We start from the raw sequence: 26,777 nt of genomic DNA on the forward strand, positions 1-26,777 counted from the left end.
TGTCGTCCCTCATCAGAAAGGAAGGATGTCGTTGGAAAATAGTCCAGTTTAGAGTTTGCCAGAATACTACAAGAAGGCGCACTTGGGAAGCCGAGCGAGGTTCTGACTGCCTGGAGCAGTGCAGCGGCCCGCAAGCCTCCAAGAAGCGTTACCGCAAGCAACAGCGTGACTCCGAGTCACGCCAAATGGAGAGTGAAATTAAGCCACAAATACGCTCCAAACACACTTGGCACTTTTACCGAATCCAAGCACCTCAACGTCACTTGACCGTCTCCATGACAACTGGCTGGGCCTGCTGCCGTTCTACCTGAGGAGGTGCACCGTGTAGTCAACCACCATGGAGACCAGAGACAACACTCAAACTACTTTACAAGAAGACCACCTGCAACCTGCCACCTCTGCCGAGGAGGCCCAGCCAGCCTCCACAGACCTCCTCCTCACAGGAGGAGACCAGGAGGTGAAAGAAGGCAACAAGGGGACGGAAGATCAACAAGTGGGCCCCGAGGAGAATAGTGACCAGGAGGAGAAAAGGAGTTACCACACAAAGGGAGAGAGGGACCACGGTGAAAAGGAGAAGAGTAGCAACCAGGAGGAGGTGAAAATGAGTTTCTCTGTGAAGGAGGAAGGAAAAGAGGGTGTCATGAATGATCACCATGAGGAGAAGGAGGTGGAGAAAAGGACATACCACAGGGAGAAAGAGATGGACCGTGAGGAGGAGGAAAAAGAGCATGACGATAAGGAGAAGAAGAGAAGGGGTTGCCTCCAGAAGGAGGACCAGGAGGAAAAAGAAAACAATAGTGAGGAGGAGGAGAGTGATCAAGAGGTTGAGGCGCACCAGAAAGAGAGTGATCCGGAGGAGGACAGTGATGAAGAGGAGAGTGACCGGGAGGTGAGGGAGAGTGATCAAGAGGTGAAGAAGGCGTACCAGAAGGAGGAGAGTTACCCAGAGGAGAAGGAGAGTGATGAAGAGGCGAGTGATACAGAGGTGGTGCAAAGAGTTTTAGAGGTGGAGGAGCATCAGAAGGAGAGTGACCCAGAGGAGGATAAGGAGGAGAAGAGAAGGGGTTGCCTCCAGAAGGAGGACCAGGAGGAGAAAGAAAACAATAGTGAGGAGGAGGAGAGTGATCAAGAGGTTGAGGCGCACCAGAAAGAGAGTGATCCGGAGGAGGACAGTGATGAAGAGGAGAGTGACCAGGAGGTGGGGGAGAGTGATCAAGAGGTGAAGAAGGCGCACCAGAAGGAGAGTTACCCAGAGGAGAAGGAGAGTGATAAGGAGGTGGTGCAAAGTGATCAAGAGGTGGAGTTGCACCAGAAGGAGGAGGGTTACCAGGAGGAGGACGAGAGTGATGAAAAGGCGAGTGACAAGGAGGTGGTGGAGAGTGATCAAGAGGTGAAGAAGGCGCACCAGAAGGAGGAGAGTTACAAAGAGGAGAAGGAGAGTGATGAAAAGGCGAGTGATAAGGAGGTGGTGCAAAGTGATCAAGAGCTAGAGGCACCTCAGAAGGAGGAGAGTGACCCAGAGGAGGACAGCGCTGAAGAGATGAGTGACCAGGAGGTGGTGGAGCGTGATCAAGAGGTGAAGGAGCACCAGAAAGAGAAGACTGACGGAGAGGAGAGGGAAAGTGATCTGGAGGAGAGTGACCAGGAGGAGGAAAAGAAGGACAAGGAGAAAGAGAGTGACCAGGAGGAGGAGGAGGAGGAGGAGGAGGAGAGTGACCAAGAAGACGACGAGAGTGACACTGAGGAAGAGGACGAGCTAAGTGCCTTTGGAGAGGAGGGGAAAGAGAGTGATGAGGAAGATGATGAGGAGGAGAGAGACAGTGATGATGATGAGAGTAGCCTGGAGGATGAGGAGAGCAACCAGGAGAAGAGCAATGAGGAAGAGGAGAGCGACAATGAGAATACGAGTGACCCTGAGGAGGAGGAGAACAACAATGAGGAGGACAAGGACGGTGAACCTGCGAAGCATGATGAGCAAGGAGAACAGAATGAAGACATGGAGAATAAAGATGAGCAAACGGAGAGGAATTCTGAGGAGGACGAGGATGAGGAGGATGAAGAAGATGAGGAGACCAGTCTTGAGCAGCAGGAGGAGAAGAGCATCAAAAAGGCTATGGGTGACCATGGGGAGGAGGACAACATCTTCCAGGTAGGGCAGGTGAGACAAAGCCATGATTGGGGTGAAGCATCAAGGAGGCGTTGGCTGGAAAGATGGAGGAGCGGGAGGAGACTGAATGGAAGACGTTCAGTGATCATGAGGGGGAGGAGGTACAGAGCAATGAGGAGGCGCTGGATGACGTTAAGGAGGAGAAAAAGGGCAAAGAGGAGAGTGGCCGTGATGAAGAAGAGGTCAAGGAGAGCGACAGTGTGAGCACTGAGAGAATAGGAGAATAAACCAGGAGGTGTGACCATCGGAGGTGATCATGAAATGGTGATCATGAAGGAGAGGCTCAACGGGATGAAAAAAGAGGATGCAGGAGGAGGCGCATGGAGGATGCCACAGTGTGAAACATCAGTGCCAAATAAGGAGAGATGACTTGAATATGCAAACAATATTAATATAACTTACTGCAGCCGTTTTATTAACACGCAAACATTATGTATTAATTACAATTTTAATGTGTGCTACAAATACCCCAATAATAAGAATAAATTCGTCTGAAATTTGGCTGCGTTCTTTAAAAAAAAAAAAAAAACTTGATCGCCGAATTTGTAGTGACGTAACGTAATACCCCAACAAAAGGAAACATGCACTGCTGAGCTTTGTCCACCAGAGGGCGACAGTACACCGCTGTGCCACGAGAATATGAGACGGGCGGGGCTTTCACACTGACGACCACCGCGCTCCCAACTTGTCGAGGGAAGACTTTTAAAAAAGTCTTGTGGTAGGAACGGAAGAGGACAGTGGAGCTATCGTCTCGCCACCGGTAAGTCTGTTTTTTTTTTCATTTAAAACTTGGTTATAGTGTTTTGTTTTGCCTCGCTTGTCAACGTCGGAATTCAATGTAAAAGACCAAGCCCGCCATACAGCTAGCGACCCATTAGTGTATATCCTAAATGAGTTTCATTAAAAGCTAATTTGTCTTTTCCTACAAAGCCATGTGGTGTTTAAGAATTAGGCCAATCAAATTAAGTTGTGCCTGACCTAATGACTGCAAGGACACCTATGACATAATGCACAAAAATGACATTTGATATGAATTGGACTTAAAAGAGTTTCTATACATTCCAGGCTACATGTCCCAGAGGCCAAAGGTCTTAAAAGGAGCATTCCGGTGTAAACATGGATGATATCTTCACACAGTGTCGGGAAGGGAATTCTGTGGCCGTGCGCTTGTGGTTGGACAACACAGAGAATGACCTCAATTTGGGGTGAGTAGACGCAAATAGACTGCAAATAAGAAGCTAAGTGTTCCTTTGTCAGTTTCATCAGATGTGGTCAAATAGTTTCCATATTGTGCATGCCGAGTTTTCCGTCTGGGCTTTTTCGCTTTTAAATTATGATGTCATTGACCTAAAATGAGAGAAATCATTACACATTCAGTGCCGGCAAACCCATGGAAAAAACAATGACTGGGAATGGCTTGGCCGGCATTCCCAGAAAGGAAGCTCGAGGACGTCACAGGCCAACATGATCTCATTCCCAGGCCAGGCAGGCCATATATGAGCAGCGTGTTGACAGCCAAGCGCACTAACACCCGATTTCCTGCGTGCAGTTCCATCCCGGCCTTTGAGAGACTGATCATTATTGTTAAGAGGAACACCTCTCATGGTCTTTCGGGTTGTTCAATCCCGGCTTCAAGGAGTTAGCAGTAAAAGCATGTAGTCATGATGAGCAGCTTGGAAATATTTGGACCCCCTCCCCTGGTTCTTTTTATAGCACACAGGCCTGTTGGATTCCACAGAGTGTGACATCACATTAGTATCAGCCCTCTCCAACAACCTTTTTCAGCCCATCGACGTTTCTGTTAAAGGGGGCCTATTATGCTCATTTTTCCACCCTTTGTATTGAGTTGTGGTCTCGTCTCCTATAGAGCAGCTACACACAATAACTCGCACAAAACTTTTTAGATTTTGCAGAATCTGCACCTATTCCAGCTGTATTTCCTCCTGGCATGCCCACTCCGCTGTGATTGGCCACACGCCCAAAGTGCTTCTTTACTATGAACCATATAAGGAAGTCCACCCCTCTGTGACATCACAAAGCGGCAGTTTTACCACGCCTCTTGAAACAGAGCGTTTTGAGCCATCCCAAACTTCTTTCAGGGCTCACTTCCAAATGTGCAAACCTCATTATCTGAAACTTTGGTATTGTTGAACACGAGAATACAACATTCTAACTACATTTAAAGGTCAGAAATGTGGAAAAGGCACAATACAGTGGGGAGAGCAAGTATTTGAACAGATTTTGCTGTTTTTCCACTTGTGGAATTTGTATTAAATTGTATTATAGGTGCTCTTCAACTGTGAGGGACACAATCTAAAACAAAAATACAGAAAAATCGCATTGTATGATTTTTCATTCATTCATTTTCTACCATTTATCCTCAGGAGGGTCGTGGGACAGCTGGAGCCTATCCCAGCTGTCTTCGGGCGAGACTGGTGGCCAGCCAATCACAGGGCACATATAGACAAACAACCATTCACACTCACATTCATACCTATGGACAATTTGGAGTCACCAATTAACCTAGCATGTTTTTGGAATGTGGGAGGAAACCGGAGTACCCGGAGAAAAAACACACATGCAAACTCCACACAGAGATGGCCAAGGGTGGAATTGAATTCAAGTCTCCTACCTGTGAGGCCTGCATGCTAACCACTCGTCTACCATGCAGCCTTCATGTCGCGATAATTGACACGAAAAAAGCTAAATATCAAATGAAAACACTACACAAAACACACACAATAAATACAAACTCATCATGGGTGCGAGCCTGGAATTGGTTTTCCGCAGAGAAGACGACTTGCTTCTTCTCCAATAAATACAATTCTCAAAGATAATAAAGAAAAGAAAAAAATAAAGAAAATACTGTAATATACACTTCTCAATCAATTTGTATTTTGAATTGTTTGATCTTGAGGAGGTTTTAAGTAGAATTTTAAAAAAAAGGAGAGGGAGACCAAAAAACATTTTTAATTTTATTGCAAACAAGCATTAAAATGCATTAGGCTGTTCATCAGAAGTTAAGACCATAGCCCTTTCAAGCCCAAATCTTGGCAAAAAGGAGGTGTTTAGTTTTTTTGTCAGGTATTCCCACGGTCATGAGCTCTTGATGGTAAAGGCAAAAATGCTTTCTCTCTTTGAATGTGGTCGTATTGTTATATAAGCAAGGCCTCTCACAGCACGCCGTTGCTGCTGAGGTTGGACACAGTAAGACAGTCATTTCAGACTTAAATGATCATCATGGGGGCGGGGGGTCCGATTGACTGTCCTGTTAAGATACAGGATCATCCTCAGCCCCAATTAAGGTTTTTACTGGTGCCGAGTGCAGTCCAATAACCATCAGACACCATCTACCATAGAAGGCTTTTAAGAACAATTTTTAAGAACAATCGTCAAAGACCTCGCCTCCTTCCACGCTCCAAAAATTCCCATTTGGAATTTACTCGAGAGCACCAAACATGGGACATTGAAAGGTGCAAGAAATATTGTTCTGTGCAATTCTTGTGAGTATAAGCGGTAGAAAATGAATTAATCATTTCAAAGTCATAATATTATGAGAAACAAATAAAACTAAACGTTGGAAAATTACGTGAGGAGATAAAGTCATAATATTATGGGGAAAAAGTCAGAATATTTGTAGAGTTTATTTAAAAAGGAAGTTTAAATATTATGAAAAAAGATTGTTTAAGAACAAAGTTAACTATTTTGAAAATTTCAACAATACAAAAGCAAAACAAAATCAACTCCATTGATTTTACCTGTGAGTGCTAAAAAGTCAAGAAGAGCTTTCATGTCAGTTGCCAAAGTTCTCCTGACTAGATTTGTCGCTATTGTTGCTATTTGGAAAACAGTATATTGATGGGTCTGAATACTGGTATATAATGACAATGGGGACAATGGGGACCAGTGCTGAAGGGTTGAATCCAGTTTACAAACTTTGTAAGGAGTGGATAAGACTCCACCAACACGCGGCCCTGCCCCACCCCCTGGCAGCCGGCCGGTGTTAGGGCGGAGGAGGCTGAAGGTGATGGTTTGCCTGCATGTGTCAGCAGGCGTTTTATCACTGGAGCAGGCGTCCGGAGGCTCCAGACCACCGGCAGTGCGAGGAAGCGTGCACTTGGGTCTAAATAAAGATTAGCACAGCGAGTCAGACGGCAGGCAGAGTGGGACGTCCCGCCAAGCTGTCAGGGAGGAACGTCAGTTAACAGCACTGAGAAAAAAAACACATGTTTTTACATTCCAGAAAAACAGGAAGTTGGAAAATTCGGACCTTTGGCGTGGAAAAGAATGTCAGTCCAAAGTTGGCAGTAATGTCTGACCTCACACAACAATGGGGTCACACCAAAACACTATCTTTATTGCTCATACATATATAACAATTGTATGCATACTGTTTCTTACTGTGGCTGCACGGCACAGGAGTGGTTAGATTGCAGACCACACAGCTAGGAGACCCCAGTTCGATTCCAACCTCGGCCATCTCTGTGTGGAGTTTGCATGTTCTCCTCGTGCATGCGTGGGTTTTCTCCAGGTACTCCGGTTTCCTCCCACATTCCAAAAACATGCTAGGTTAATTGGCCACTCCAAATTGTCCATAGGTATGAATGTGAGTGTGAATGGTTGTTTGTCTATATGTGCCCTGTGATTGGCTGGCCACCAGTCCAGGGTGTACCCCGTCTCTCACCCAAAGACAGCTGGGATAGGCTCCAGCTGCCCCGTGACCTTCCTGAGGATAAATGGTAGAATTTGATGTGATTTTTCTGTATTTTTGTTTTAGATTGTGTCCCTCACAGTTGAAGAGCACCTATAATACAAATTACAAACCTCTAGATGCTTTGCAAGTGGGAAAACCAAATATTTGTTCTCCCCACTGTATTGTGCCTTTTCCACATTTCTGACCTATAAATGTAGTTAGAATGTTGTATTCTCGTGTTCAACAATACCAAAGTTTCAGATAATGAGGTTTCTGCATTTGGAAGTGAGCCCTGAAAGAAGTTTGGGATGGCTCAAAACTCTCAGCTTCAAGAGGCGTGGTAAAACTGCCTCTTTGTGATGTCACAGAGGGGTGGACCCACATTCCAAAAACATGCTAGGTTAATTGGCCACTCCAAATTGTCCATAGGTATGAATGTGAGTGGGAATGGTTGTTTGTCTATATGTGGCCACCAGTCCAGGGTGTACTCCGCCTCTCTCTTGAAGACAGCTGGGATAGGCTCCAGTACACCTGCGACCCTCGTGAAGATAAGTTGGTAGAAAATGAATGAATGTTCCGTACTGTTTCATTCCAGCAAGGGTCACATGGTGATAAATGAAAGGATGCAAGGGTTTGCTAAGAAACTTGCCAAGAAATAGGGATGCTTTAATCGATCAGCCAATGTCCGTGTAAAGTCATGTGATTGGTAAGTGCCTTTCATCGCCAATTCCACAAACAGATCAACTGTGACTCGTACTGTTGCAGCCTGTAGCCATCTCCACCAGCATGTAGCGTCTTGCCCTCCTAGCTTCTTGGGTAGTGGCGTCCTCCCACTTTCCTTCACACTGCACAGGCGTGCCAAAACAAAATCATCTTTCAGGGGTAGCTTTAATTTAATGTGGCTTTTGAAAAACAAACACCTGAGGGAGTATGGTGAGTTTGTGAGGCTTGTGGTGTTCGTCTAAAGCAGACGTGGACAACACTCGACCAAAAGGCTAACCAAATAAGCCCAAAATAATTGAATTCATCAAACCAGCTGACCAGCCTTTCTCAGCGGTGGAGGACACCGGGTTGGCTGCCTGCTCTCTCACTTACCTGGAAGACCTGCTAGAGCTCCACCAGTGTACCCTCACATCCAACGTCTCCTTAAAGAATTTCACACGTCTTTTCACTTACGCTCTTGAAAAAGTAAGGCAAATGTCTAAATTTAGGTCAAATAGGTACTTACATTACTTAGTCATTTTATTAGTCATTACCTATTTTTGGGTCTCCTGTCAATCAGGAGACCTTGGAATTGTCCTGACTTTTACCCTTTATATGGCAACCCTGATCAATAGCACTCATCATAAATAAACTGAAAAGTGGATAATGAATGGGATATTGCATATTGGCCGATATCACTCCTGGATGATCGGTATCGGACCTAAAACCCTGATGGGCGCATCCCTACTAAGATGTTATTGTGCATGTAGGCCGTGTTACCCTCCTTCCTCGTCACTATTTTCTAACAAATGCAACATATCGGTTCGTCAGTGTTCATGCACTCATTGGGCTCTAATTTTGTAGACCAGGAGCAGGTGGGCGCACCTACGCTGCAGAGTATGGCCAGCGCACTTTGCAAATTTTGTCAACAGTACTGGCGCAGCGCTGCGCATCCACGCCTCCATCCCTCCCACCAGAGGCAAAGAGGGAGGAGGTAAGGCATGAGCGGGTTAAAACAGCCGAGTGTAATCTTAACCAATCAATTGAACGCCACTCATTCCTTTAAATGAGCATCAGAGGTACTCCACAATGCTTAAGTTGATTGTTGTTTCTTAGCACACACAACAAATCATAGCTTTATTGTGCTCTTAGCCATATTTTTTGTTTACATAAATCAGCACCAAAACAACTGTTGCTTTTCTGTCCAATGCCCCCCCCCAGTGACGACCACGGCTTCAGCCCGCTGCACTGGGCCTGCAGGGAGGGGCGTGCCGGCGTGGTGGACATGCTCATCATGAGGGGCGCTCGCATTAACGTGATGAACCGCGGCGACGACACGCCTCTGCACTTGGCGGCCAGTCACGGCCACAGAGACATCGTGGCCAAGGTACGCCCGCATGACGGTGCCAAAGTGACACACATGCGCAGTGACGTCACCTCCCATAACTTTGTGCAGCTGATCCAGTGCAAAGCGGACCCCAACACTGTCAACGAACACGGGAACACGCCTCTGCACTACGCCTGCTTCTGGGGCCAAGACCAAGTGGCAGAGGTACTGACACAATTTGTCAATACAATACAACGTATAGCATGATAATGCTATGATAATACAGCACACCATAACCCTTGCAGGTTGACTACTTTTTACAAGAATACCAAACACTGATTGGTTGATGTAGCCATAGCAAACAGCTAATTCCAAACACCATATTTGTTTATGATGGATATCATATTTCAAACAACACATCTGTCAATGTTGTTTAAAATTGGACATTATTTGGAACCTGCATCCTGATCCCCATTTGAAAGACATGTCAATAGAACATCTCTCCAGGTAATTTACGGGTAATTTACATTTGATTTGCCTTAAATTGACATCACTTCAATGAAACTTGGCCCGTTTTCCAATCCTGCATGGGAGGCCTGTCAAGTGCAACCAAAGATAGATTCTTGTTGAGGTTTATTTTGAAGTCTTGGTATTTCCTAAGGACCTGCTGGCCAGCGGTGCTCAGGTGTGCGTGTGCAACAGGTACGGCCAGACACCTCTGGACAAGGCCAAGCCTCACTTGAGGCAGCTGCTTCAAGGTGAGAGGTCATTGAGGAAGTTACGGAACATTCCTAGAAGAAATGTGCCACTTGTGTTATTATTCTTTGTTCAGAAAAGGCAGAGAAAATGGGCCAGAGTCTGACCAAAGTGCCTTATAAGGAGACCTTCTGGAAGGGTACCATGCGGACACGACCCCGTGAGTGAAAAAAAACCTCAGTCATGACATTGACATGATGTTGATTGAAATTGTTCTTTTCCACTTCCAGGCAACGGCACCCTTAACAAGCAGGCCGGGATTGATCACAAGCAACTTTCACTGCTGGCAAAGATCAACGAAAACCACTCAGGAGAGGTTTGTGCTGCTGGGAACGCCGTTCTTAGTCTTGTTGTTCTGAAGCGTCCGTGTCCTCTCAGTGCTGGCAGGGTCGCTGGCAGGGTGACGAGGTCGTTGTCAAGGTGCTGCAGGTGAGAGACTGGACCACCAGGAAGAGCAGAGACTTTGGCGAGGAACATCCCAAACTCCGGTAGGTGACTTCTTTCATTGAGGTGGTTAGCATACAGTAGAACAGGGGTGCTCATTAAGTCGATCGCGATCTACCGGTCGATCGCGGAGGTGGTACTGGTCGATCGCTGGTCGATCGCGGCGTGACATTAAAAAAATATCATCCCAGCATCAATGCCGTCACTTGATTGACATACAGGGCAGCCATTCAGATGACAACTGAATGTTGCCCTTCGGGCGACCAATCAAATCAAACAACGTCTCTAAGTGCAGCAGAACTTACGATGTCAGCCTATCATCCATCCCCGTTACTTGATTGACATACAGGACAACCAGTCAGATGACAACTGAATTTTGACCTTTAGGTCACCGCTCATGCGTAAACAACGATGCAAAGTGCTAAGCTAGTCGGCGAATTGCAAGATTTTAAGCCCTCGCTAAAGTTTATGGTCACTAAAATGAGTGAAGGAGCTGGACCAAGTAAAAAGGCAAAAACTGGACCAAGTAAAAAGGCAAAAAACATATCACTTCCATACGGATATGAAATATTATACGGATATTATGATACGGATATTATCCATGACTGATAAACATTTGGAAGTGTGCTTGAGGCTGGCTATCAGCAGCTACTGTCCGGACTATGCATCCCTGGCTGGTTCAATTCAGTGCAAGTCATCAAAGTAAACTCAGGTAATTACAAAAAATGTTAATAGTTAATTATGTGTGTTTTGCAATATTGGCTCATTTGGTTATGTAAGGTACATCAACATACATTGTACGTACAAATAATCCTCAATACATTTGAAAATAAATAGATGTTTTGCATTTTTGTAGTGGGTAGATCATTTTGACTCGGTCATTTTAAAAGTAGCTCGCATGCTGAAAAAGTGTGAGCACCCCTGCAGTAGAATCTTGGTTAGCCTCATTAATACCCAATAATAGGATGCCGAAGAAGTAATGTAAATCCAATTAATCCATTTCAGAAAACCAAACCCCCCCCCCACCACCACCATTAGATTGCAGTTGACATGTGTTTTAACAACCCAGATTATGCAATAGTTAGTTTTTCAGTGCTAAGGTAAACATAGCAAATGTCACTCTGTATGAACTGCTGCCATCTTGTGGTCACATGCTTCTAGTTTTCTTTCCTAATACACTCGTCACACTAGAGGTGGAATTAACTGCAGTGATGTCGGAATTAAAATTCCTGGATATTCAAAGTGCATTCTAAAAATTCTGAGTGAATTCTAAATATTAGGGCCCATTCTTGTAGGCAAACATGTGTGATGGTCTACGGCTGCTTCCTTTAGCTCTCCGTGTTGTGTCTGCAGGATCTTCTCCCATCCAAACATCCTTCCTGTTCTCGGAGCGTGCCAGTCGCCGCCCTCCCCTCACCCCATCATCATCACGCCCTACATGCCCTACGGATCTCTGCACAGCCTCCTCCACCAGGGCACCAGTGAGTCTTCTTCTTGTATGTTCCAGTGATGAAATAATGCAGCAGTTAGCATCTTCTTTGTACGTCCTCGTCAGCTCTGGTGGTGGACCAAAACCAAGCGGTCAAGTTTGCCTTGGACATTGCCAGCGGGATGACGTTCCTCCACACTTTGGATCCGATGGTGGCGCGGCTGTACCTCAACAGCAAACACATCATGGTGAGCTCTGCTGCTCCCCAGTCTTGGTGAAGATGAATGGATGGACAAGATGATCTTCATTTCTAACCGGCAGATTGACGAGGACATGACGGCCAGGATAAGCATGGCGGATGCAAAGTTCTCCTTCCAGTGTCCTGGTCGCATGTACGCTCCTGCCTGGGTGGCCCCTGAAGGTCTCTTCTTCTCTCATCTCCTTCCTCAAACATGAGAAATGATAATTATCATAAAGGATTCATGTTAGAATTCATGTTTTCAGCCCTGCAGAAGAAGTCTGAGGACATCAACAGGAGGTCTGCAGACATGTGGAGTTTTGCCGTGCTGTTGTGGGAGCTTGTGACCAGAGAGGTTCCCTTTGCAGATCTTTCTCCTATGGAGATTGGCATGAAGGCAAGTAGCATTTACTCAACCTTACACCGCCGCTATTCACCAAAAGTCTCAAAGCTTCAAGGATGAGGACCAACTTCTCCCTTCACTATTTTCAACTGACGGATAATTATCGGACATCCCTGATTATATCCCACCCACTTCCTGCTCCGGAACAATACATTTTTATCCACAAATTGAAAAATGATTTGAAGAGTGTGTACAGGTTGCCATGTACATGGTGTATCTGAGGAGTTAGATGGCAGCACCTGGACTTGGACCTGCACATCTTTAAGAAAGTCAAGCTAGTCCAGTTGCTCTCATTCAACTCTTCATGTCATTCATTCATTTTCTAATTCCAAATATACAAATGTGACTTTTCTGATGAACTAAGCAGGTAGTAACAGGAGGTCTATTTCTTCTGTAGACCACCCCTGCCTGGGTCAGTAGATCTAATTCGGCATGACTAATGCAAAAACACTCAAAGAACTGCTCTACTCGTATATGACTTAAGTTTTCTGCTCTTTTTTTTAGGATAGAATCATTTTGATCATTTATATGACAGCAGCCTGTTTGACGTGAACTCACATTTAATAAAGTGGATTTGGCCCAGGGCCACCAGTTGCCTGATGCTGTCCCAACACGATGTGCCTAAAAAAATAACCCCACCTTTCCTTCATCCTCTCAGGTGGCTCTGGAAGGCCTTCGACCCACCATCCCGCCTGGGATTTCCCCTCACATCTGCAAGCTGATGAGGCTGTGCATGAACGAAGACGCCGCCAAGAGACCCAAGTTTGACATGATCGTGCCCATCTTGGAAAAAATGCAAGACAAGTAAAGTGTAAATGCGTCCAAGCTACTTGTTCCTGCTCTGCTAGTGTAAATAATGCCACTTTAGCCACCCGATGAGTAGACAACCGTTACTGTAAGTTAGGTAACCTTAGCACCACAATGTTCTTTTATTAAAGAAGACAAGTCATCACAGAAATGCAAATAACAATGCAATAAAAGTTTTATATTTATGACAAAAACTTGTTTCACCTTGAAGTTGTCTTTATTGAATTTGAATGGAGCCTCAAAGTGGGCGTATATCTAAGAGACAGCAAATAGGAGCCAAGGATTTCCATGACTGACGGACCATTTTTGTTATACAGCATAAACAGATCTTAATTCATAAAACTCGCAAATTGAAAATACACTTTTCATGCAGTTGTATAAAAACGAAATGATTATTACAAAGTGTTCATGAGTTCAAACAAAAGTATTTGGCTGAGTTCGGCAACATACGTTTCGAACATAAGTTCCGAAACTTCAGTTCTATCTCTGGTTTCTCTTTTGATATATATTAAAATGTATAAGTATAATACTTTGTTTTTTTTTTTTAACTTAAGCCACGTTGTGATTAACTATCGCCAGGACGTTTGATATGTTCGCTTTGTGCAGTTTTGCTAGCAGCTGCTTCCGGTTTCACCCGGACCTATTATGAAGTGGCACTCGTGATCCAAATTTCAGTGATCACATTTGACAATGTTACTATACGATGTCTGGATGGATTTGTACACTAAATGGAAAATAGAACATGCTGTCATTCACACACTGGAACCAAAGAAGGGACGTACACAGTTTGACACCGATGACGCAGCAACCGTCAATCTCATCATATGAATAATTGCTAACTGCAGCTTCACAGATTAAAATGGATCCGTGTCATACTCAAAATAGACATAATAACAAATGCCGATAATGAGTACTTCCTACCAGGTGCCCTTCATCTGGCATCCATCCTCGACACGCCCCCCCAGCATCCCTCCCATCCTGTTCAGAAGTGTTTAGCTCTGCATTGCTGCACGCCGAGACTTGCTTCATCATCCTGCACTGATTGCAGGTAAGTAAAAAAAAACGTCATATATGACATTATGACATTGTCTGTATGAAGTATGAAGTGATGACAAGGAGATGTGAACATTGGATCATGTAGATCAGGTTCTAGCATGAAAATAGAAAGCTGCGTCATCAACCATGCGGTCTGGGAAGTGGAGGAATATTTATTGTACATCAGGTCAGAGCATTCTGACTTTTTTTTTTTTGCAAAGGAAAACAAGAACACCGTCACCCAGATGTGAAGCGTGTCATGAATCATGATTCTGTCACTGTTTTTATTCCTGTTTAAGGGATAAAAACTGTAAGCTCTTTGCTGTTTTTGCTCTTTCTTCAAGTTGGATGGGTGCATTCCATCATGCTCCGTTCCCTGTTTGTGTACGGTGTGCTGGGAGGTGAGGATGAAGGACCAACTAAGATACTATACTAAGATACTATACCAAGATACTATACTAAGTATAGTATCATCCTCTGAATATATTGTATGGGTTTCCCCAGCAGTCTTGCTCGCCACAGTGAGGTGTGACCTCATCAAGGTGTGTCTTGAAGACTACGACGACCTGAGAGTGGACTGCCTGGTGAAGGCCAAGCCCAACCAGATCAGCAGCTATGAGTTCTCCTGGTCTTCCGGCTCCAAGGAGACGCTCATCAACACCAACGTGTCCGGTTTGCCGCCAGATTCCAAATTCCGAGGCAAGAGCGAGGTAACGGAGTTGGAGCCTCATGGCTACAGGATGACACTGAAAGGCTACAAGGACCAGCTGCCGCACAACACCACATATTTATGCAAAATAACCGGCGTGGGCGCCAGCGTTTACGCCGAGAAAGGTACAGTGAACGCATCTGTATCTTGAAGATAAGAATTGTATTAAACGCTTTTTGTTTTCAAGGACTTACGCTAGTCAAAGATCCTCGATATGACAAGATCTCTTTGCTCTGTTTAGGAATCTACTTTAAAAAAATTCCTCTCCCTGCTGTTCTTAGGAATATACCGCAAAATATGCGAGTCAAAGATCCTATGTGTGACAGTCTGCTGTGTTAGGACTAAAATATAGCAATCAAAGATCCTCTACATGCCCGGAGTTCTGTGCTGTTTTTAAGAACCTAAAAATGCTAGTTAAAGATCCATAATGTGTTGGTAACGCTCTGCTGTTTTTTGGAATCTACTTCAAATACAATAGTCAAAGATTCTATATGCGACAGTAATGCTCTGCTTTATGTGACAGCTAAAATTTGGGGAAATCTACCACAAAAATGCTAGTCAAAGACCCGATATGTGGCAGTAGTGCTCTGCTGCACAAACACTAGTCAAAGATGTTATATATGAGAGGAATCTTCTGCTGTTTTTGGCAATCTATCACAAAAACACTAATCAAAGATCATGTATGCGACAGTAGTGCTCTGCTGGTTTTCTGACTTTTCGGACAAACAATCCTCTCTCTTGACAGGAGCGCTCTGCAGTTTTTAAAAATCTTCCACAAAAATGCTAGTCAAAGATCCTCTATAGGACAGGAGCGCTCAGCTGCAGATCCTATATGTGGCAGTACTAAAACAGCTAGAATGGCAGGAGCGTTGTTTTTAACAACCTTCTCCAGAAACACTCATCAAAGATCCTTTACATGGCAGGATATTTTTGGGGCTATTTTTAGGAATCTACAGAAACCAGCCATCAAAGATCCTTTGTATATGGCAGGAGGTTTTGTGAGAATCTGCTGATGGTTCTTTCTCTGCAGATCAACTTTTGGCTTGCTGTGCTGTCAGCGTGTTCCTCCAGAGCTGCTGGACTGTCGGCCTGCTGCTTTTCTTCCATTTCACTCACGTGTAACGTGTAACCCAGAAACCGCACTGGCTGCTACAAACACATCTAGTCTATAAAAGGCTTGCTACACTCATATGCAACAGTATGTCGTAGGCCACATCCAATGTGCTGCAGTGATTCCTTCAAGTAGTTTTCAGGATTGTTAAGAAGTACTTTGGTACTGCAGAGACACACGGTTGCCATGGGAATGTTGTTAGTTGATGTGGTTGTTTTCATTCAAGACAATAAAGCTTGTTACTGTCTTTGGTGTTTTATTGACAGTATCACCTTTCCCGTCAATGTGGAGTTTTTGTATGAAAAGAACATGCTTAAAAAACTCAATTCTAATGTGATGAAGTAAAGTGGATTTCATCTTGAGGAGCTTATAAGTTTTTGGGGTTTTTATTCATTTTTGTTGGGAGAAGAAGTCACTACACGTAGTGGGTTGGAACTTCCTTGCAGTGCTGCGGTAGCGCCACTAGAGGGCGGTGAGCACCGATTTGAAATCCAGCTGCACTGTTGACAGGATGGAGTGTGACTAATTAAGGAAGCGTCAGGTCAAAGGTCGGCTATAAACTCCATAGGAAAGAAAGCGAAAGTGAGGCTTTAAACTAAATAAAAATATATTGTATCTATGAACCACTCTTTATGGCAGCCATTTTGGTTCATGACTTCTTATCGCTGAACAGGAAATGACCCTGAGTTGTGTTTTCTTTGCTTCAAAGTATCAGAAATCCCACAGTATGAAACGTCCACATGTGCTCATGAGTCCTAATAATCACCTCCAGAAACATCTAAGGCTCCTCCGTGTCCTTAAAATGTCCACTCCCCCCCCTCATTGTCACAGCACCATCCAGGCCCGACGATGCACGTGGGTCCACGTGGGAGGACAGAGGGCATGCAGGAGACGAGTACCTGGCCAAGACCTGGAGCTGTTCGTGCTGCAGGTGAGCTTCGCCGCAGACCTGCTGATACAACACGTCCACGCTGTGACGGGTCGTCAGCTGGAGCTGCCTCAGGTGGTTCTTCTCCATCTTCAGCTTGTCACGCTCACACTTCTGAAACACACATGAGCTCTAGTCACGTCTACATACTCGAGAATACCTTATTCCAACAAGTACTACAGAAAGAATATCATTTAATTTATAGTATACCTTTTTGTACTGTCATGGTATTTTTCTACTACAATAAAAAAAATCTAAAACTAAAGCGGTTGAATCTGAGGCTCAGTGCTAAAAACATTAAAAGTAGGAAGTAGTAGATTAGTATCACCATCCTAAAGCTGCATACACGATGTGTTTATGTTCCTCAAACAACCACATACCAATAGTATTTTCAGGTATAATTAGTATAATGACAACAAGGGAGTGAAATTGCTCAGTGCGGCCATATAGCCACCCGTAGCTTTCCTGTGGGACAAAAACGAGCTCCAAACTAACCACAATAAAAAGTCACATTTGGAGTCAGAAGACCAGAAGCTAGGCGGCTAGCTAGCTGTTGCCTAAGTCAGCTGTAGCCATTGACAGCTCGGCAAAATATGTAAACAAATATGCAATATTGTAAAATATATAATGTATCAATGTATGATCAATGATCAGGGAATGATTGAAGTAGGAAATAGGAAAATAATGCAAAATAAGGCAAAAAGGGTAGTTTATCAGAAGGTACCGTGTGTGTCTACAAGAAACCATTTGTACCTGAAAGCCTATCTGCACATTCCAATACATTCATTTTAATATCTCTAGAGTTTTGACATCAAATTATTGTTTTTCATTGCTGAAATCTCTCTCTTAGATGTGGACAAAATGCATGCATGTAGAGAAATGTCATGAACGATAGCAAAAATGAAATGCAGATAATTATAAGCAGCTGGTGGCAAACCTCCTGGAGTCCTACAATGTTCTTGTTTGAAGTGATAGTAAATCGATTGGTCGGCCACTTATCTCGGAAGCAGATGGAGTCCAACAATGTGTAGACCAGGGTTATCTTCAGGTCTAAAGGTCCCACACCAAACCTCCTTTGAGGTCAACGACAACCCGTTTAGGCGGCAAACGATTCAAGACAGGAAGTGGTTACCAATTTGTTGATTTCGCCCTGCAGTTTGGAGATGCACTCCAGCTTCTTCTGGCGACAGCGCTGGGCGGCCAGCCGGTTGTTGCCGCGCCGCCTCACGTCGTGGATCAGGTCCAGCTGCTCGCGCGTGAAGACCTGCTGCTTCAGCAGCTGCTGCAGGTCGGTCCTGCTCAGGTTTACGATCCAGTCCACCGAGAAGGGAAGCTGCAGCTGGAGCCCAGAAAGAGGATGGCGTGAAGATGGACATTAGTGTCTCTCTCTATACGTCTTTTTTTTAGGGCAAGAAACCCATGCTTTGTGTCATAAATCCCGATCCTGTGCTAATCTTCTCCAAGGAATTTCTCCAGGAATCTTTAGCTTCTGTTGGACCAAGAACCCTATTCATTTTCAGCAACATTGAACTTGTCCCAAGTTTAAGAGGCTTTAAGAGACCATAGTTCCATGTGAGGGAAATACTTTTTTTTAAAAGGAGACCTGTTGTGCTCATTTTGGGCCCTTTGTATTGGGTTGTGGACTCCTACAGAGAAGCTACACAGATCTTCCAGGTTCTGCACCTCTTTCTGCTGTGTTTCCATGGATTTCCTGTTTCATTTACTCCACCCCCAGCCCTCCTCCAGGTACGCCCACTCCGCTGTGATTGGTCACACTCCCAAGCGCTCCCGAGGACTTCCGGACAGCTGCTGAGCTCATTTTGTCCGATGACTTACACAAAATAAACAGTCAGGACACTTATAAATTCTTACTTACAGTTTGCTCTTCTGATTCTTCAACATGACCAAATAACGGTGGAAAGTTTGGCGGATTGTTCAGCTTCTTGTAGTCCAACTTTGCTCATGTTCACAAAACCATACCGTTGAGAGATGAGCAGATGAGTATTTTGCTGGCCAGGAATCAGGAACTCCAACCACTTCTGCCTGATGTTTGCCACTTTAGGAACGCTCAACAAAATTATCTTTCCTGCGTGTCGTTGCTAACACGTTGACCAGGGCTAAGCATGAATGGGGGAGGGTCGGCCTACTACGTATCTGGGCATGCCCATAAAAAAGTCCTGGTTGCACTGACATCATTAGAACTCTGTCTTAGAAAAGACTCTGTAAAAATAAGCGTGCAAAGCCATCCAAAATGGTTTCCTTTCCGGCCTCTTTGAGACCCATGATGCAGTTCGGATCCAAAGATGTAAAAAAAATCAGATCAACCAAACCAGCTCAACCCATCATAGTTGCAACTTTCTGGAAGACAAGAGTCTTCCAATGCAGCAATAATCCTGTTTATTTTCAAGTACAGCAGACACACAAGATGGCCACGGTAGCTGACGTCAGTCTTCTTCACATTTTCAGAGATTCTTCCTAGGCTATTGATTTTTTTTTGTTATTGATTTTGAATGACTTTGTGTGAAATAAACAACCTTTTTCTTCCCTTATCATTGTTCCATGCGGCAGCAAGAACACTGATATTGAGCGTTCAGCTCTAGTAACGATGAATGATGGGCTTCATTTTAAAAACAGTAAAGCCAGTAAAGTTACATCTTGACTCAGCTGTCAATCATTAAGTCAGTTCATGAACACACACACACACACACACACACTTTGTCTCATTGGTGAATAATTAACTGGTCGCAATGGCAACTCTGCTCACTTGAACATGGATGTCAAACTTACTTATTATTGCACCGCTAACATTTGCTACAGCTAATGTGTTAGCATAGTTAATTGTGCAAATGTAAGTGTAAAAAGAAGCTATACAAATAAATAGATTTTCTTTGATGTTTTGGCACCAAACATCGTTGTCTTGTTGTGAAACACACACCTTCCCAATTAGGCAGAAAAACCTCATCGGGTCTGAATGAAGTGTGCCCTCTGTTGGCTGTAGTGAGTACTGACGGGCTATGACAGGGATCTATTCAGTAACGGTGTTTACCTGTCGCACCCTCTCCGTTGTGTACGACTCGCTGTCTCCCTCCGTCTCCGAGTCGCCATCCTCACCCGAGTTGAGGGACGACAGGCCCGACATGGACGTTCCCTCGCTCTCGGACAGCATGGTGCTTCCCTTCCACCGGGGTCTGCTGGGGTCCTGGACCTGGCTGAGGAAGGGGCACTTGGTGCTGGTGGAACTGAGTTCCATCTCCTCCGGGTCATCTTTCCGGGTATCCCCTGCTGTATCTCCTGGTACCATATCAGAACCACCAGAGACGCTTGTTCCTGATCCTTGTCCTGTTGCTTCCTCTCCAACAGCCTCTAGGGGGCAGTGATGAGACATTAGACCCGGTGACCTCTGGGTGGTGTCCTCCTCCATCTTCACTTGCTCCTCATTCTGGATTTGAACCTGCGGTCTTGTCTGCAGGGCACACGTGTGACTGGTACCATGTTGGCTGTCCAAGGATGTCTCATTCCCGCTTTTCTCAGTCTCTTTCCCACAAGTCTGCTCCACCTTGGGCCCAAGCGTGAAGGCTCCTCTTGTGCCCCCTGCTGGTGGAAGACAGCATGTCCTGGGCTGGGGTGCTTCTGGTGCATCACCAACCAGTTTAATGTCTTCATCACTGTCAGCATCCTCCTTGGTCAGGTGCCGCTTGCTCTTCTTCTTACAACAGCTCTTCCTCCATGATGACGGCGCCAGGCCCGCATTGGAGGAGCAGAACTTTGGGAGGAGGAAGTAAAAACAGGCCTCGTCCAGGTCTCTGAATCCTAGGATGAACGCAGCGTTGCGTATTTCTAGGATGTTGTCTTTGCTGAAGAGCAGCTTGGACGTGTAAGCGAACTTTAGCAAAGGCTCGAAGCCGCTAACGGTTACCTAGGAGACACACAACAAAACGTTCATCACGAAATATATTTTACTATAATGATAAAGAACCAACATTTAATGACTTCACTTTATTCGTGACATTACTTTACAGAATGCAGAACATGCTGAAATGGCTGGCCACTTTATGAGGTACACTAGTGCAAAAATGCTAGTCAAAGATCCTCTGTTTGACAGGAGCACTCTGCTGTTTTAACCTACTGCAAAAATCATAGTCAAAGATCCTCTATGTGACAGGAGCACCTGCTAAAAAAACAGTTAAAGATCGTATATACAGTATGACGGTACGACAGTACACCTGCTGTTTTTAAAGATTTAACAGGAAAGTGTTATTGTGTTTAATGTCAATGATAAACATCGTTCTGTGAATTGAAACGATCTTTGTAAAGTTATATTTCTTTATGTTTGCTCTCACTAGATGGGGATCCCCATGAAGTGGCCTGCGTCGCCATGACAACGTTAAGCACGCGCTGTGACGTCATCTCACCTCGGTCGGCAGAGTGATGACGTCGACGTCTCCGTGGAGCCGGCGCGCGAAGTACTCGCTGCACGAGGCCAGCACGACACGATGGGCATCGAACTCGCGGCCCTCCACCTGAACCGTGACGTCACAGAGCACCCTCCGCCGACGCAGTTCGTCCAAGCGGCGCAGCACGTGCGCGGAATGCGCCGTGGACGCGTAAGTGTACGAGGAGGACATCTGCACGGGCGCGCGCGCGCACACACACACACACACAGTCACGTAGACGTTCCATCAGCTTGAATGACATTCAGAAAGTGAAGAAAGACAGCAACCTACCTGCTCAGGCGGATCCCGCTGAAGGTTCTGTGCACTTTTTCCTCAACTCACCAACAAGCTAAGAGCTTGACTCAGTCATCTGTCAATGTGTATGTGTGACAGGCAGAGGGAGGGTGTGTGTGTGTTGCAACAGCGCTGACTCATGCTGATAAAGGATGAGCAAGCAGGTTTCCCGTCCATTACCATTCCCTCCCTTACCTGTCCGCTCACACGCTGACTTCCTAGGCAGGGATGCGAAACCAACGCACCACAATGGCCACCGTAGTACGAATGATGGCATCATATTAATAGCTCCTGCATCCCTCTTCAATAGCGCCTGTCCTCGGATGTGTGACAGATGAGCTGGAGCCTACACAAGCTGGCTATGCACACCTTGGACTGACCACACACAAACCTTTTTACAGCAAAAATAACAAACCTTTGCTAGAATGAATGAAGTGTTTCCTCCACATTGGCATTGCTTACATGTTGGAACTTTCTAGAAGCTAGCCTGTGCTCCTTCAAAATGAGGAAGTAGCAGCTAGCAAAGAGTCTCCATCACTGCCATGGTAATAAATGCAGTGACAGTCTGTTGGGGGATTTTTTTTTTCCACGGGACAGACAATAAAAGCAGAAGTGCTGACAGATTATGAAAGCACATGACTGAGGAAGTCGAAGCGACCAATCGGGTGTCTGCTTCATGAATCCAATGAAGAAAAAAAAAAAAGCAACACACAATGATTGTACTTCCTGTTTTGGAAACGCTGCATGCTGGAAAGTGGTCACAAACAAGGAAGGAGATGGTAGGATGAAGCGTATTTATTCATGGATTGTTGTGTACTTCTTCTTCTTGCTCTTCCTCTCACATGCTTCCATTGCTCTCCAGAAACCTCACATCATTGACAGAACAGAAGCGGACTTGCAAAGGAGGGGAGGGGCCTGGATGACTTTTGTGTCAACACTCCCGTTTTTACCAGGAAACTCCCATACTTCCCTTCTTTCCTCCCGCTGCCCTCCCATTTAAGCAGTTTCCTGAGATTTTTATTCATCTAAAAAATTCACAATTCCGGTGTAGCGCCTGTATGTAACTTTTTAGCCATTGTACTTTACAATCTCATCCAACATGGCGTGTATGATCCGAGGCCTGTTTGAGATTTGTGCGTATTTCCCTCCTTAAGGCTCATTTATGCTCCCTGTGCGTACCTTCAATCCGTTCCTTCTGGTAATGGTGAATGATTGCTCCGAATCTCAACACTGCCCCCGCAGTTTGAGGTGGTACTGCAGCCTTAGGTGTGTATCGGCGAGCTTCCAGGAGACTGATGCAAAACGGGTGGAATGAAAGCACAACACGTATGAAATGTAGAGCATAAGTGAAGCCTTTAAATGGGAAGATGTGAAGTGTAAATGCAGCCATGTTGAAGGACATTTGGACCACATCACGGCACCTTGGGCTGCCTCCACACAGCTCCAGTAAAAGACAACTGTGAACATAACGACTCACGGGCGGCAACTAGATGCTAATCTCGTAGTGCCTTCCACAAAGATGGCCGCCGACGTTTCAACAATGCACGGACGACCGTAGATGATCAAAAAAACTGAGCTCATTCACAGACTTGTTTTTTCCAGTTCCTCTGCCTGACGTCCGGATTGGAATCTCCCAAGGGGTTAAAGGTCACGAGGAATCGGGCCTCCTCCGCCCGGCAACATTGAGCTTCTGCAGCTGCCGGGTGCGCTCCTCATGAGCTGTCTCCAGCGTGCGGTTCTCCTCCGTCAGACGCCGGAACTCCTCTTCCAGACGGGCGATCTCCACGGCCACCTTCTTGTCCTCCACCAGCTCGGCCAGCAGCTGACACCTGATGACCAGGAAGAGGTACGTTGACGCTAATGATGGTGGCAGGAATGGTCTTACTTGGGAGCTTTGATCTCGGCCGACCTGAGCATCTTGGATGAGATATCATTCCCGTCATCCCTACAGAACTAAGCTAGATGGGTCTGATAGAGAAGGACCACATATTGGTTGGGGGGTGCACCAACCACAAGTCCAACTAATGCATGGGTTTGTCCCAACATCGTAAAGAAGCAGGACTAGATGAGTGAGTCTACACCAGCAGGTTGGGTTGCTTTTGCTAATTCCTCAAAACGGTGACAACACGTGAATATGACACTCGACGAGCTGGACGGGTTACATTCCCGTCAAAGCCGTGATTCACGTTCAGGCTCCTGTTCTTGGAAGCGTGTGTGGGCCGGCCCGCTTCGACGGGCATGATTCACTACGTGGCATAAATAGCAAAGCACGTCGTTTCCCATTCCAGCCTTCCTGATAGAAGCCATCAATTGGAATGACTCACAAGGAGGCGGAGTCAACTCTTTGGACTTTGACTGAACAACTGTGTGTGTGTGTGTGTGTGTGTGTGCGTGTGTGTCAGGTTACAGCCTACTGTAAATAGTGTGTGTGTATTAAAAGACTTTGATGAGAGCAGATTGTTTCGATAATCTTTTGTTTACATTGAGATGAAGGATTATACTTTCAACACTTTCTATTTTATCGCTGGTGTGTACATTTAATGCCGTGTCAATACACACGCTAACATTTCATGTCCTTGAGTCTTAGTTAGCCATCATCAGCAAACATGCTTGGTGTGTAAACACATGTGTAAACATTTTCTATTTCCTCTATGTCGTCATGTGGTAACATCCTAGCTGTGTCAATATGCACAGCAGCATTGTCGTGTACATTTTGTGTACTTTTATACACATTTCATGACATTAGAATTAGTTTTGGAATGTATTTATTACGCGCTAACGATGGATCTGCGCGATCGATCGATAGCGCTGCGCCCGAGATGGATCGTTAGGGCACAAATCGATCGATTTCTGCGCTCACAATGGATATAACTGTCTTGCGCTGGAGACCGATGCTTTGACACTACGCTGACGATATAATGACAATCGTTGATCTGCTAATTGCATACAAGGACAGGTTTATGGTTAGGGGTTAGGGTTAGGGTTAGGGGTTAGGGGTTAGGGGTTAGGGGTTAGGGTAGGGTTAGGGTTAGGGTTAGGGGGTTAGGGGGTTAGGGTTAGGGTAGGGTTAGGGTAGGGTTAGGGTTGGGGGGGTTAGGGTTAAGGGGCTAGGGTAGGGTTAGGGTTAGGGTTAGGGGGTTAGGGTAGGGTTAGGGTAGGGTTAGTGTTAGGGGTTAGGGTGAGGGTTAGGGGGGTTAGGGTTAGGTTTAGGGGTGGGGGGTAGGGTTAGGGTAGGGTTAGGGTAGGGTTAGGGGTTAGGGTTAGGGGGTTAGGGTTAGGGGGTTAGGGTAGGGTTAGGGTTGGGGGGGTTAGGGTTAAGGGGTTAGGGTTAGGGTAGGGTTAGGGGGTTAGGGTGGGGTTAGGGGGTTAGGGTTGGGGGTTAGGGGTTAGGGTTGGGGGTTAGGGTTAGGGGGTTAGGGCTAAGGGGTTAGGGCTAAGGGGTTAGGGCTAAGGGGTTAGGGCTAAGGGCTAAGGGGTTAGGGTTAGTGTTAGTGTTAGGGGTTATGGTGAGGGTTAGGGGGGTTAGGGTTAGGTTTAGGGGTTGGGGGGTAGGGTTAGGGGTTAGGGTTAGGGGGTTAGGGTAGGGTTAGTGTTAGGGGTTAGGGTGAGGGTTAGGGGGGTTAGGGTTAGGTTTAGGGGTGGGGGTAGGGTTAGGGTAGGGTTAGGGGTTAGGGTTAGGGGGTTAGGGTTAGGGGGTTAGGGTAGGGTTAGGGTTGGGGGGGTTAGGGTTAGGTTTAGGGGTGGGGGGTAGGGTTAGGGTAGGGTTAGGGGTTAGGGTTAGGGGGTTAGGGTTAGGGGGTTAGGGTAGGGTTAGGGTTGGGGGGGTTAGGGTTAAGGGGTTAGGGTTAGGGTAGGGTTAGGGGGTTAGGGTGGGGTTAGGGGGTTAGGGTTGGGGGTTAGGGGTTAGGGTTGGGGGTTAGGGTTAGGGGGTTAGGGCTAAGGGGTTAGGGTTAAGGGGCTAGGGTAGGGTTAGGGTTAGGGTTAGGGGGTTAGGGTAGGGTTAGGGTAGGGTTAGTGTTAGGGGTTAGGGTGAGGGTTAGGGGGGTTAGGGTTAGGTTTAGGGGTGGGGGGTAGGGTTAGGGTAGGGTTAGGGGTTAGGGTTAGGGGGTTAGGGTTAGGGGGTTAGGGTAGGGTTAGGGTTGGGGGGGTTAGGGTTAAGGGGTTAGGGTTAGGGTAGGGTTAGGGGGTTAGGGTGGGGTTAGGGGGTTAGGGTTGGGGGTTAGGGTTGGGGGTTAGGGGTTAGGGTTGGGGGTTAGGGTTAGGGGGTTAGGGCTAAGGGGTTAGGGCTAAGGGGTTAGGGCTAAGGGGTTAGGGCTAAGGGCTAAGGGGTTAGGGTTAGTGTTAGTGTTAGGGGTTATGGTGAGGGTTAGGGGGGTTAGGGTTAGGTTTAGGGGTTGGGGGGTAGGGTTAGGGTAGGGTTAGGGGTTAGGGTTAGGGGGTTAGGGTTGGGGGTTAGGGTTAGGGGGTTCGGGATAAGGGGTTGGGATTAGGGGGTTAGGGGTTAAGGTTAGGGGGTTAGGGTTAGGGGTTAGGGTTCACACTCCCCCCGCCGAGAACGGTAACAAAGTGAACTGCTTGACAATTAATCAAAGATTTGAAATTTGCATGCATCGACTTCTTGTTGATTCTTGTAAGTAACAACGCTCAGCGCTGCCATCTGTTGGCATCTAAACAAACTACACACATCCATCCCATTTGTGCGCTAACGATGGATCCATTTCGGGCGCAGCGCTATCGATCGATCGCTCAGATCCATCGTTAGCGCGTAACACAATGAATGAATGCATGCACAGATGTTAAAAGAAGATGCAAACTACTCATTACAGAGAAGAACAGGAAGGCTAGGCTGGATTTGCCAAAAAGTCCAGAGATGAGCCAAAACAATTGTGAGACAAAAATGTTATGAACTGGTGATTTTTTGTGTCACATCTTGATACTTTTTGGCAAATTTCTGTATTTTCTTCTTAGAAATATCTTTGTGCATCCAATCCAGATGTGAATACCTGTAAATAAAAGCTGAAATGTTGCTCTCATATTCATCTTTTTCTGTCAAACCCAAAGCTTACATGAAGAATTTGTCCTCTCTGTAATGATTCCATGTTTATGTCATAGGAAGGATGTCAACAAGGGACACTCAGGTCCTAGCATCCAACCACTGCACGCCACAGGAAGTAACTTCTGGAATAGATGTGTGAGGTGTATTTTTAGAGGGCCTCACTTGCGTTCCTCCAGCATGGCGATGTCGTGTTTGATTTGGTGGAACTCTCGGGCCATCCTGCAATGTTCCTTGTACACTTGGAC

The 26,777-nt window shown here is 45.9% G+C and overlaps 3 protein-coding genes across 4 annotated transcripts; 2 read left to right on the plus strand and 1 right to left on the minus strand.

Annotated features, from left to right (window-relative positions):
• Positions 1-112: 112 nt before the first annotated feature.
• Positions 113-2,536, plus strand: LOC131138265 (golgin subfamily A member 6-like protein 24). Its single transcript, XM_058087060.1, has 3 exons — positions 113-2,149; positions 2,194-2,367; positions 2,444-2,536. Exons 1-3 carry the CDS (start codon positions 338-340, stop codon positions 2,534-2,536), a joined length of 2,079 nt encoding a protein of 692 aa, XP_057943043.1. The 5' UTR covers positions 113-337.
• On the plus strand, positions 1,759-13,142 carry LOC131138006 (integrin-linked protein kinase-like). Of its 2 annotated transcripts, none has more exons than XM_058086535.1 (13): positions 1,759-2,927; positions 3,305-3,372; positions 8,784-8,949; positions 9,019-9,114; positions 9,551-9,647; positions 9,722-9,805; positions 9,876-9,961; positions 10,024-10,133; positions 11,443-11,570; positions 11,645-11,766; positions 11,840-11,939; positions 12,023-12,153; positions 12,818-13,142. In XM_058086535.1, the coding sequence occupies exons 3-13, from the start codon at positions 8,848-8,850 to the stop codon at positions 12,965-12,967; spliced, it is 1,206 nt and encodes a 401-aa protein (XP_057942518.1). In that variant the 5' UTR covers positions 1,759-2,927; positions 3,305-3,372; positions 8,784-8,847; the 3' UTR covers positions 12,968-13,142. The 2 variants fall into 2 exon arrangements, with proteins under 2 accessions (XP_057942518.1, XP_057942517.1); XM_058086534.1 differs by having other exon boundaries at positions 1,760-2,927; positions 3,233-3,372.
• LOC131138005 (transcription regulator protein BACH1-like) lies at positions 13,054-23,115 on the minus strand. Its single transcript, XM_058086533.1, has 5 exons — positions 21,474-23,115; positions 21,162-21,374; positions 19,796-20,665; positions 17,882-18,088; positions 13,054-16,863 (listed from the first exon to the last, which is right to left on the minus strand). The coding sequence occupies exons 2-5, from the start codon at positions 21,372-21,374 to the stop codon at positions 16,600-16,602; spliced, it is 1,554 nt and encodes a 517-aa protein (XP_057942516.1). The 5' UTR covers positions 21,474-23,115; the 3' UTR covers positions 13,054-16,599.
• Between the last annotated feature and the right edge of the window lie 3,662 nt (positions 23,116-26,777).

This window comes from Doryrhamphus excisus, chromosome 11 (genome assembly GCF_030265055.1).
Source record: "Doryrhamphus excisus isolate RoL2022-K1 chromosome 11, RoL_Dexc_1.0, whole genome shotgun sequence".
NCBI classification, from domain to species: domain Eukaryota; kingdom Metazoa; phylum Chordata; class Actinopteri; order Syngnathiformes; family Syngnathidae; genus Doryrhamphus; species Doryrhamphus excisus.

What these genes read in the sequence shown, in the direction of transcription:
- LOC131138005 (XM_058086533.1), bottom strand. Translation starts at nt 21,374, where the DNA reads ATGTCCTCCTCGTACACTTACGCGTCCACGGCGCATTCCGCGCACGTG. An exon ending in CAACGGAGAGGGTGCGACAG is followed by an intron (nt 18,089 to 19,795) that starts GTAAACACCGTT and finishes TCTGGGCTCCAG; the next exon opens with CTGCAGCTTCCCTTCTCGGT. An exon ending in AGGGCGAAATCAACAAATTG is followed by an intron (nt 16,864 to 17,881) that starts GTAACCACTTCC and finishes TGTGTGTTTCAG; the next exon opens with AAGTGTGAGCGTGACAAGCT.
- LOC131138006 (XM_058086534.1), top strand. Translation starts at nt 3,284, where the DNA reads ATGGATGATATCTTCACACAGTGTCGGGAAGGGAATTCTGTGGCCGTG. An exon ending in CCTCCTCCACCAGGGCACCA is followed by an intron (nt 11,571 to 11,644) that starts GTGAGTCTTCTT and finishes CGTCCTCGTCAG; the next exon opens with CTCTGGTGGTGGACCAAAAC. An exon ending in CTATGGAGATTGGCATGAAG is followed by an intron (nt 12,154 to 12,817) that starts GCAAGTAGCATT and finishes TCATCCTCTCAG; the next exon opens with GTGGCTCTGGAAGGCCTTCG.
- LOC131138265 (XM_058087060.1), top strand. Translation starts at nt 338, where the DNA reads ATGGAGACCAGAGACAACACTCAAACTACTTTACAAGAAGACCACCTG. An exon ending in AGGAGGACAACATCTTCCAG is followed by an intron (nt 2,150 to 2,193) that starts GTAGGGCAGGTG and finishes TGAAGCATCAAG; the next exon opens with GAGGCGTTGGCTGGAAAGAT. An exon ending in AGGTCAAGGAGAGCGACAGT is followed by an intron (nt 2,368 to 2,443) that starts GTGAGCACTGAG and finishes GTGATCATGAAG; the next exon opens with GAGAGGCTCAACGGGATGAA.